The following is an 11,900-nucleotide window of genomic DNA, read 5'->3' on the forward strand; positions in this document are numbered from 1 at the left end:
AGGAATATCCCAGTCACAGCCTGCAGCGGAGAGGACATCTGTTTGTTCAAGGTGACACACGTGTAAAAAGGATGGCTTAAACAACTTACACTGAATGACAAAAAACAGATTATCTGGTAGCCAATAATGCATATATCAGGTTAGTTACAGTTCAGATCTATGAACATTATTTATCAGAACCCATTTGACCAGGGAGAACTAAATGGAAATCTCTGTGCTGGTAATATTCGCCCCAGATCAGTCCATGCTTAAGTGGTTCCCATGGCTTTTAGAGGTATGAAAATCAGACAGTCAGTAGGAAGGCAAAGAGACAGCTGAATATTTTTTAAAACAAAGTGTCACTGAATTGGGGGCTGGTAACAGAGAGGGGTCTGTAGAAAGGCTCTCATGAGGAATGTGAGAGAAGGGGTGACAAACGCAGGAGAGTGCCAGTGACTGATGTTGGCAGAGCAGTCCTGTGTGAGGACAGAAAACACAAAAGCTCAACTCTTGGAAGGACGTGTCAGTAGATCTCCACCACACGACCGCCCAAGAAGACAGATGAATATAGCTGTTGAGACGTGTACACTCTCACCATGAATACACAGAGTCATGATGTCTTGCTTTAGAAAAGGTGGAAACTAACTGTGAGACCCACCAAGGACTTCTTGAACACAGAGAGGCGAGGAACAAGGAACAAGAAGCAGATCCATGCAGCTGTGCTTAAGCAGTCATCCATTCTTCTAATCGAATCTGGGTGTGATGTGTAAGTGTGCTTACACACTTGGCCAGTGGCAAATAAAGAAATGCAGTAACCCAAACATCTCGGAAGAGTTCACAGCTGACACAACCAGCAAGTAACTATTTCTCATGCCACAGCATCCCAGCTAGTAATGATTCGATTGTTCTTCTCAAGGACAGCTCAGTTATTAATGTAGTATTTCCATTTAAATTGAAAGATATGTTTTTCAAGCAAATAAAAGAGCCAACTCCTAGTTCAAAAGTTAGAAGAGGAAAAATAATGATCTTTATGAAGCTATAAGTAATTTTGCATTTGTCTGGCAATGGAATAGCCAAGAATTTGATTTTGCCAAGATGTTAATAGACCAGAGATAAGAACAACTATTGTAGCTGACATGCCTTCTCTTACAACAGACATAGGCCTGCCTTCAAAAAATGACACACAACAATCATCAAGTAATCATAACACAAATGCAATTATTCATGGTTATTTAATTGTCTATAATTAGAGTTATTAGCGGACAGGGGGTTTACCCATTCCTTTTTCATTTTCAGTACAAATCCTGCAGGTATATAGAATTCTGAATTCAAGAGTGAATTTGTTGATGATTTGTTACCGAAGGCAGAAAAATTTTTTAAAGACAGCTCTCTCCCCAGAATTGTAAGACACAGTAATAAAACATTTGTAGCAACAAATTTCTTAGTTTCATTGAATATATGAAGAAAGATTTTTAATTTCTAATCATTCCAATACATAAACCTGATCTTTAAAGTTTGGCAGTAAACTAACCCATACACCAGCCCAAGTCTAAATGTTCTTAATAATAGTGCCCAGCATTCACAAACCTAATAACCTAAAAAAAAAAAAAAAAAATTCTTGTTCTTGTACGTAGCGTATGAGATGTATCAATTACTATGCAGCACAATGAATTTTATTAGCAAGTAGCAGCTGGGATCTGATTTCCAGAATTTGGAAGTGTTGGGGTATATTTAAAACTCATTACTCTAAATTGTAGCTATTCATGCCCAGTCCCATATTTAAGCTTAGATTTTCACTTCCAGTAATACAGACTGGTATTCCTGCAGCTAATACTGATGATAAGTATATTACAAAAAACATCCCTGAAAAGAAGAATATGCCCTGCAGATATGACCTGTAGGTCTGATGGAATTCAGTTAGCATGCTTGATTCTAAAAATGACACTTTACTGTCAAAACAGAGGGCAGAGACTGACCCACATTTTTAAAGAAACTTGTAGTTTATAATTCACAGGCATGTTGGTGTGAAGGAGCCCTGCAGAAAAATGGTTCCAGCATCGATAAAAATTAAAACCCATCATTTAAAAATTATGTACATTTTAAAGTACAGCTTGAGTGTTGGGGGAACATTATACAATTCAACAGACCTATCACAGCATTTCAAAATCTCATGAGGTTTCTTCAAGAGTCCTAAACTCTCAAAGGTCCTCCACACTCAATTTTCAAAGCCCTAGTCTTCCACACTTCATTTTGAAACCATTTTTATCAAGTTGAGTTGAGCTTACTTTTTTGCAGTCATGTGAAGAGCTGTTTTTGCTGATGTTTCTCAGTGTAGACATAGAGAAAAATATCTTTTTGAGTCTGTGATTTGGGGAGGTGAAAGGAGGGGGGAACAATGTTCTGATTGACAGTGAAGAATGATGAGGATTTAACTCTACAAACTGTTGCTCCTTGCTGAAGCTCAGCAATGAGAAGAAGAAAGAAAAAGGCTGCTCAGGAGCACGCCAGCTCCTTCATCCCATTGCTGAGTGCTCTGCACTGATGGGTGTCCATGGAGCCTGTCAGAGAATGATGTGCAAGAGATGGAGACTGATTGTGTCACCTAGGGATGAAGGAGCTCATCCTGAGCTGAAAGAACCAACCAGACATGGTTTAAATGAAGCTTGCCAAATAAATAATTCAAACCCCAGGCTGTTAGTGACTCTCTCCTCCTGCCTCTCTGACTGGGCCTGAGAAACTCTTCCCCAGCAGCATTTCTCCTGAGCCTTTCTGTACTCCTGAACAAGAATTCTGGGGTGAATTTTTTTGTTAGCTAATACATTCCCAAACAGCTATTCCTATAGGACTTGATCTAACATCATCTCATTGAACTTACTTAGAAAGAATGAACAACAAATGCATCCTACCTGAAAGCAAGAGATTGTGACCATAGTCAAATTAAGGAACTGTAAATATTGAAGGAAGGAGACCAATGGTCAGGGCACTAGCTAGGAATGAACAGCCTTTCTCAAAACCTGCCTCTGGTGTAGCTGTCTAGTAAGATCAAGACAAGCAAGATTAAATTAAACTCTAAGGGCAAGAACATGTCATCTGTAAATGGGATGAAAAAGCTTCCTTTCTTCACAGAAACACAAGTGCTTTAAATATGAGGAGGGAGCTCAGGGCACTTTGGTAATGACTAAATACAAAAGTACTGGGAGGAGTTTGGTAAGTAGGCTTCTCTGAAAACAAGTCTTTGAAAGGCAGCAGTGGAGCAGGTGGTTTTAATGTAGCTTTTAAAAAGCCTTGCTATGTTTATTTTCCCAGATATTGCAGATAACACTCTCCCATCACCGAGCCTGCCAATTCTGTGGGCTGTAGAGTTAGCAAAGTTTGAAGCTGAGTTACAACTACTCACAGGATCAACAGGAGCTATCAAAATTATGTTACATAAAGCTCCTGGTTTTACTAAAGTAGATTCCAGTAAAGAAATTCAGTAAAGTGATACTTCTCAGCTTTCAATAAACTCATGTTTTTATGCTTAAATGTCCTGGTTGCCAGCTCAGATCATAGTTTGTAAACTTCTTATGCTTTTCTTAAAGCTCCAGGTATTGAAGACAAATAACTATGCAAGAGTAACAACTTCCATCTAAAAGTTGTAACAGTTTTCTAAGCCCTTGTAGCTGCACAGGAATTACTCATTACAATGGTTTAAAGTTGATGGTCTAATACCTCAGTGTGTGGAGACCTCCCACGATTAAGAAAACCTGAGGAGCAATCTTGAAATTTTACCCAGTCCATGCTGTTCTCATTCTGTTGTGTAAATGATGTAAAGACTCTTGTTACATAAGCCAGTGGAGTCACCCCAGGGACAGATTTGGCACAGTGCCCTCAGTGTGTAGGTTGGGTGGAACAGAGATACCAGTGCAAACAGCACTGGCTCTTTCCAGGGACTCTTTCTTCTTGTATTCCTTCAGTGCCTTCTGCAACAAGCAAGACATTGCTTGTCAGTCATGCCCTGCACGTATGCATGTCAGCACTAAGCCACTGTAAAGTGAACTGACACTTTCCATGCTTAGAGGTTAAAACCAGTTTATTAACTTCTTTCATGTTGATCTGTGTTTCATTCTTTCTCCTTACTATACAAAACCCATCATGTGCTGGGAGATGAACTTTTGTTGTCTTTTAGCTCCTCTCTGTGAGTGTGTAAAGCACTGCACCAGATGCCGCGTATCCTAAATCACAGTTTTGACAGCTAAATCCACATTTCATAGCAGACGCAGGCTATGGCATCTCTGGGTTCCCCTGTTGTCGAGACCATGACACAGCTGAAGAGCTCAGAACCGGGGGCAATACCTGACCATGTTTGTGCTTAACACAGATTTTTTAACAGATTAGATGCATAAAGTAACTCCAGTATTTTAGCAACCATTGATAACCATAGCACATCAGTCTGTTGAATCCCAAGTCTAAAGATAACAAACAGACGAGGACTCTCAAAGGAATCAAGATGGTTAACTAAGGAATCAGAAATTAATATAAAATAAAGCTATTAAAGGCATAGTTTTAGACACAAGTTTGTGATCTAATATCCTTACCGCAGTGTCATTGGTGGTAATGTAGACCAACACATCCGAGTTGTTTCTGCCGTTAATGTATCGGTAACAGTTCCACACACAGTTTATCAAGTAACCCTGCAAGGAAAAGGAATTATTGCTCTGTGATTAACCCATCACCATTCCTCATACTGGTAGAGAAGGAATTGTTTAGCCTTGAGAAGAGGAGGCTCTGGGAAGACCTTGCTGTAGCTTCTCAATATATAAAGGAGGCTTATAAGAAAGATGGAGAAAGACTTTTTTACCAAGGCCTATAGTGACAGGACAAGGGGCAATGGCTTTAAACCCAAAAGAAGGTAATTTAGATTGGACATAAGGAGGAAACTCTTTATGATGAGGGTGGTGAGACACTGGAATAGGTTGCCCAGAGAAATTGTTGATGCCCCTCCCTGGAATTGTTGAAGATTAGGTTCAACAGGGCTTTGAGCAATGTGCTGTAGTACAAGATGTCCTTGCCCACAGCAGGGAGGTTGGACTAGATGATATTTAAAGGTCCTTTTCGACCCAAACCAATTCTGTGATTATATGATTCTGTGATCACATATGCGGTGGTCACATATGCTGGCTTTTTTCCTTACACCTGTCTAGAAATATGGATAGATATGAGTTCAGTCAGACATCTCATTACTGTGCATGGGATGCTGCAAACCAGCAGATCTGAGTTTTACAGCATAAAATTAAGGTACAAGTTTTGTGACAAAAAAGACAAGGTGCTGCATGTGAAGAATGTCTCAGGGACAGCATCGAAAAGTAAAAGGAAACCAGTTTTCGATTCCTCCATGACAACGATGTTTAAATATCATCAGCTGGGGGTTAATAGTATTAGGAAATGGAAGCAAATCCCAGTAAAAAGAACTCAAGCATGCTGGGGACTGAAGAATCAACAAGCAATTTACAGGAATCCCTCCTTGTTTTGTGAGTGGAAGCCTGGCCAAGGACTATGTGATGATCTTATATATCACCTGCATTGTTTCAATACTCTGTTTCACTTAATCTGCCATTAAATCAATGTATTCCATAACACTAGAATGGTTTGGGGTCTTCCTGTTCTTGCCTGACTAGAGAAAATCGTCAGTGTAGAAGATTTTATTGAAATCTCAGATTATTTCTGACCTTTTAAATGTTTTACAAATACTGCATTTTTTCGGTATAAAGCAAAAAAATGGTTATTGGAGCAGTAATCCTACCACAGGATCATTAACTTCACTGGTTTTGTTCTTGAAGCTCACTTGGCTCTGGGTAGGGCTGACACTTGGCAAAGTGCTTACATCCATCATCTTTACCAGCAGGAGAGATTCTAGTTTGTCCAGCAGAGATAAGCAAAGTGACTGGAAGGAAGACAGCAGGCAGTAAATGTGTGGGATGGACCAGAATCAGATCCTCAGCATGCCAGGGACCAGGCTGGTGGGACTATGCAGTTCCCTCTGGAGCTTTCTGCTTCAACGTAGTCACACTCAACAGTGATGAGGAGCACAATGTGTTTTGGTAGTGCCAACCTTAGTTTTTTACTTAGTAGGTTCTGCATAGCAATTCTTTCACAACCCTAGCGCATGCAAATTAAACTGCCAGCAGTGATTGGATTTGCATGTGTGCCTCACTCTGAATGAGTCATATTTTTATGACTCACTTGCACTGATGACCTTCCAAAAGCCTCTTATCCGTTTGAGCTGGACTGTGCTTCCTCCTCTCCAGATCTGTCACACACAAGCTGTGTGTTTCAGGATGCTGCATGACTCACTGATGGCTTGCTTGCAGATCATAAAGTTTTCTCCACTGGGATCAAGCTGGCTGAAATCCAGTAAGTTTGCTTCCTCTTTACAGACCCTGGATGACTTGGAGGTGTTGCAGATTTCAACAGTACTTTTGACCATCAAATGGGGAGAGCAAAAGGCTTATGGATTGAGCTGAGCCCCAAGGGAAGGTTAGACTGGCTCTACGTCCCAAGCTGTGGGCTATGCAAATCTGCCCCGGGCTACAGAAACAAGTGGAGTAAAGGCACATACATGGAGATCTGCATCTTTTCCAGAATTAAATAAAATGACATTGTTAATTATAAATAGCAATAAGTAGTTCGGTAGCTTTCAAAGCTCAAATGCTGTGTGCTGAGAAAGGCATAAAAGCTAGTACAAAACGGAGACTGAATACAGCACAATTCTGTGGGAACACAGCCCATCTTTACAAGAACTCCTTTACATTAAGCCTACCTATTTGCAAACCAATTTCGATACTTCTTCTATCAAAATCTAAACTGAGGGAAGCCCTGTTTCAGATAATACAGTCTTATCTAGGAGAAGCTAGTGGGAGATTTGTTTTTGAATGCTCCCCTTTCTGTTACATGTGGAGAATAAAACACATTTTACTCCGTAATGAACCCCTACAGCTCTTACAGCTCTAATCAGCCCTGCTCCTGCATGCACGGGCTGTTTCTCAGTGGGTGAGATCTGTTCCAGCCCTGCAATTAAAGAGGTCCTCAGCCTGCACACACCAAATAATTGGCCCAGAGACACTGACCCACATATGGCTGAGAGTGAAGGAAGCTTGGAGCATGTCCTTGTCCAAGTGCTTTGGATGTGCTGCTGGCCTGCAAATCATGAGTCATAGAAACATGTTTTCCTCAAAACGTAACTTCTTCTTGAAACTCGTTCCTAACCATTGTTTTCTGCTGCTGCAGCACCGTTAAATGAGATTGCTGATTCAGTTATCAAAACTTGGCTGAGGTTTCAAATATTGCCTTAAAATATGTGGCTGGACACACAATATGTAAGCATATAAATTTTTCTCCCAGGAGAGCAATGTTCACATTTGGAATAGGCTCTGAGTAAAAGGCAGTAAGACCCTTCAGCCTAATCCACCCTTAGCGGTATTACTGCATACCACAGCACAGGCTGCTGACAGATGCCTTTTGTGGGGGACAGCTCCACGTAGCCAACATGTGAAAGGGTGGGTGTGCAAGAAGGGCTGAATGTCAAACTCACAAAACTTTATAACCCCACCTCTCACCATTGTTATTGTCTATGCACTCGTTAAGCAGCATAACTGCAGTACTGTACTGCACAACTTCTGCTCATCAGACACGTGCCCGACCAGCTGACTGTCCAACATCTCTGTAGAAATTAGAGGCTGCTGAATCCTGCTGTTTCTTTTAACATGGCAAAAAGTCTGTGCCGATCTGGGTCGCAGCAGCCCTCTGGGCATTTCCCTCACTGGCAGCAAGTGCGGGGTGAACACTGCAGAGCCAACAGAGCCACCTCGGGTTAGGAGCCATCTGCACTGAGTCCCATTTTATTCTCAAGCTGCTTTGAATTTTCTGTTTACAGAGCTGGTCTGGTCTTCATAAGTTGTGAGAACAAGATAAAGGTTTCTACACAAACTGAAGTTCATATGAAGATTTCAGAGGGATGCTAATGGCAGAGGAGTTGGTCATGTGTATTTCACATATTGGTGCTGCAGAAGGATAAACAATGGGTTGCTGTGCTGATGAACTCTGCAATTAAATCCACTTTCTCAGCACATTGCAAAGTGTATCTTATGAGTATAAAAAAAAGGCTATACAAGAACCACTCCTTATAGCGGCAAAAAAATTCCATGATTGAAAAGTATTAACGATGTCAAATCAAACTCTGTCCTGCAACACTTTAAATGGCACCTTACATGGGCCAGGACATAATCTGCTGGCTCACAGCCACACATGCTGGGGTGTGCAATTTAAATCGAATGACCCCTGCTCTAGAGGTGCCTCTCCTACAAGGACCCTGCCACCAGCAAGCCCAGTGCTGGGACCTGTCCCAGGCTGTTGTGAAACAGGTGACAACCTTGAGGCTCTGGGTGGTCCATTCCTGGAAGCAGGGATCAGAGCTTGACTGTTTGGGCTGCGTTCATGGTCCCGATTGCTGCTCCACTGCCCCTGTGGGAAGACACTGGGGCAATGTACTGCATTTCTGGTTTCCCTGCCAGGAGGCATTCCCCTGGGCTGAGACATGAAATCTCTCAGGTTGAGCACAGCGCTTCATTCTGCATCACCCTTTCCCATCTGCTGAGGACACCAGGACATGCAGAGTGGTCTCATCTCCAGGCTCAACACCTTGTGCATGCAGGTTATAGGCGTATTATGAAGAGCAGGGTTCATATTCAATTTGCTGAAGACCAGACTGTCTCACTGAACTGGAATACCTCTCAGCTGTCCCACTGTCAACTACCTCTTCCTACCTCCTTTCCAGAAAAGGAAAGGCCAAAAAGGAAGAGGAGGCCTCACTCTGCAGCTGCAGAATGCTCAGGCCAGCCTGGGGAAAACATTTATTCTTGTTATGTTTGTGCTCACATGAGCTGAGCTGTTTTGGGCCTGGGGCGCTTTGCCTGTGGTGGGAAGGGCAGTGTTGAAGCCTCAACAGTTCTGTGTCAGCAGCTGGGGCTGGCCAGAGGAAGCCGACACCCTGTACCCCAAACCAGCTGCAGATGCAGAGGAGGATGCGATTTGAAAGCCTCTGCATTCTCTATATGCCATTTGAAGTCTAGTGGTGTACATGTATATAAATACATTCGTGCTGCTAGATGTCCCTCCGCAGCCAGATAGGAAACACCTATATTTCATGGTATGTAACTCTGGTTCAGTTCCTAGACAAACACAGTAAATGGAATAACACTTTTTGGTCTATTCTGAAAAAGAGTCTGTGTGAAACCACCTGAAATATCCATTAGCTGCTTCAGATCCAAGTAAATCCTAAGGACTAGAAGACAAGTGCTTGTGCGTGGTTATCTGGCTTGCTTTCTTACCACCCTTTCTCCCCCTTCTCTTTTCACAACCCCATGACTGCAAAGCACAAAAACACCACAGTATTAGAAAATACCGCCATATCTTGATTTCTGCTCAGAGAGTTTTCCTTTGCACGTAACTTCACCCAAAACAAAAGTGTCATGATGCCAGCTGTTTCTGAGAATTCGGTCACTCCGTTTCATATTTCCCACCAGCTGAATGCAGCTCTTCCTACTGTAGCTTTTCCTAGGTTACAATGTTTTGTTTTGTCTCCCTATTTCTAGTGGAACTCCAGAGGGAGGGGGAGTTTGGGCATATTTTTATGCACCTTTTCACTTTCAGTATATAAATGTGGTTCCATCTGTTAAGTCTGTCGGTGATAACGTGTGATGCATCTGATATTGTCCAGCTTTCCTTCCAAGGACAGAGTCTATAAATCTGCATAGCAGCTTTTCTGGAAACACAAGAAATGCAAATGAAAATGCTAACCGGAATTTAGCATTTGTTTTTGTGTGAGTCACATTTTTTGTGATTCATTTGCATGATAATATGTTGCTAGAATGAGCATTATATGAGCCACATATACTCTTGGAAAAAAAGTGCTAGCTCCTTTAAAATGAGTGGTTTGCGTTATTAAGTTTGAGAGTTTCTTTTTTCTGTATTAAGTATTTTTGTCATTCCAATTTTACCTGCATTTTTTTAATAAGCTTGAGACTTCCTTGTCATACTTAGTGAAATACCAGATCCCCTTGGGGTAAAAAACAGCTAATACTTGCATCTGAAAAATTTAAAGAACACATCCCTTGCGGCAACTGAGAGATCTGCATATTTATTATATTCATGCATATTTCTTAAAGATGCAAACAAGATCAGCTGTACAGCTGTGAACATATAAAGCTGGAAGGCTAGTTTGTATTTCTAAGCTGCAGAAGAAAAGTGTACATCACTTCCAACAGCATCTTAAAATAGCCTATCTGGTTTTGGGGTTTTTTTTTTTTCCAGTTTTGAAGTAGCTTCAATAACCTAGTCTACCTCTTTTGTCACAATAACTTGCCCTGTTTATCTTGTCAAATGTGTTGTCTGGAAGCAAAATCCCTGGTGTCACTGTGGCTCTTTAGGACTTCTCTAATCTCATGCATAATTGCTCTTCAGAGAAAGAGCAAGAACTATTCTGAAATAAAACCCAATGAGAAATATGAGAACAGCAGCACTGCGCTGTGAGAAACTTGCAGAAGGGTGCAAGAAGAGGGCAAACTACCAGCATATGTTCCAAGAGGTCCTAGGCTCAGGGCACTAGTTGAGCCACAGGTGGTTGGTTGTCATACACTGATTTGCCTGATCTTACTCCGAGCTCCTTTTGGACCCGTGTCCCACACAGCAGGTGAGGACTGACCTCGCTGGACCATGAACCTGGGTGCAGTGGTTTCACGAGTCCTTTCCAGCTGCATCTCCCCTTCATCTGGTACCTGCCACCTCCAACTCTCTCAGCATAAGACTTGCATAAAAGCAAATAAATCATCTCTCCCTGTGCCCTTTTGCTGCCTGGTGTGACAGTCCTTTACATTGTCCCTCCCAGGAGGGATTGTTTGAATCTATTTACCTGCTCTACAACATCCTTTCTGTGATAGGGCAGTAGAAGTGAATATCTGCTTCCAGAGATGGAAGGCATCAAACCTGGCAAAGAAACCTTTAGATTTCAGGTTATTTCTATTCCTTTATTAATATTACTAGCATTTGATTTACTTCTTTGACCAGAACTGAGCAGTAAGCTGATATTTTCAAAGTTCTATCTATTACAGCTACAGGATCACTTTTTCAGGTGGCCATGCTTAGTTCAGAGTCCACAGCAGTGTCTGTGAAACAAGATTGTGCTTCCCCTGTGCCCATCACTTAGAATTTTACCACTGAGTTTCTCCGCTATTTCATTGCTCAGTCACTCAGTGCTATGAGATCCCGCTGCAAAGCTTTCTTTGCTGAATGTTTTCCTTGTTTTGAATGACATAGTCAAAAAAATGTTATAGACTTCCTTCCCAGATCTTTTATGTACCAAACACCACAGGTCTCTCTGTTGTTGAGACTGATAAGGTGTCCTTATACCCTATTTCCTAGCTACAGTCTGTGAGATGACCTTTTCTCTTGTCCTTACACATCTTGTGGTGGTTTTTAAAGCCTTAGTGAGAGATTCTGCCAAATAGTTTTGGAAAAAAAAAGGAAGTCTGTATCAGGATGACCTGCTCCTTCAAAGGATTTATGTGTCAGCAGTTCCCTCTACAAGCATCACACTTCCCCAACCTGACCTATGTGTTTGTCTATGAGATCTTCCACCTGTTTTCTGTAATGTCTATCACTTTGCTTTGTATGGGTGTCAGGCTGCCTGGTATCTAGTTCTCTAGATCTCTTTCAAAGCCAGGCCTCTCTGCCAGCGAGGGACATTCCACCCATGACCAGAAGTAGTCTTTAGACACAGAAATGCACTTACCTTAAAAGCCAAAATGATACTTATGAAAAGGAGGATAATCACAACCAGACACGTAGGGTTCACAGACATAATCTCTTCCTTGTAGGGACAATTGGTG

At 41.8% G+C, this 11,900-nt stretch overlaps 1 protein-coding gene across 1 annotated transcript in view; it reads right to left on the reverse strand.

The window, feature by feature from the left end:
• The window catches only part of LAPTM4B (lysosomal protein transmembrane 4 beta), a gene marked incomplete at its 5' end in the record, with an annotated part of 40,649 nt that overhangs the window by 13,147 nt on the left and 15,602 nt on the right, over positions 1 to 11,900 (reverse strand). The window contains 2 exons of the mRNA XM_010141041.1: positions 4,557 to 4,652; positions 11,804 to 11,897. Of these exons, the coding sequence (XP_010139343.1) occupies positions 4,557 to 4,652; positions 11,804 to 11,897 (190 nt within the window). The remainder of the gene's footprint in view (positions 1 to 4,556; positions 4,653 to 11,803; positions 11,898 to 11,900) is intronic.

This window comes from Buceros rhinoceros, unplaced genomic scaffold (assembly GCF_000710305.1).
Source record: "Buceros rhinoceros silvestris isolate BGI_N320 unplaced genomic scaffold, ASM71030v1 scaffold9480, whole genome shotgun sequence".
Lineage (NCBI taxonomy): Eukaryota > Metazoa > Chordata > Aves > Bucerotiformes > Bucerotidae > Buceros > Buceros rhinoceros.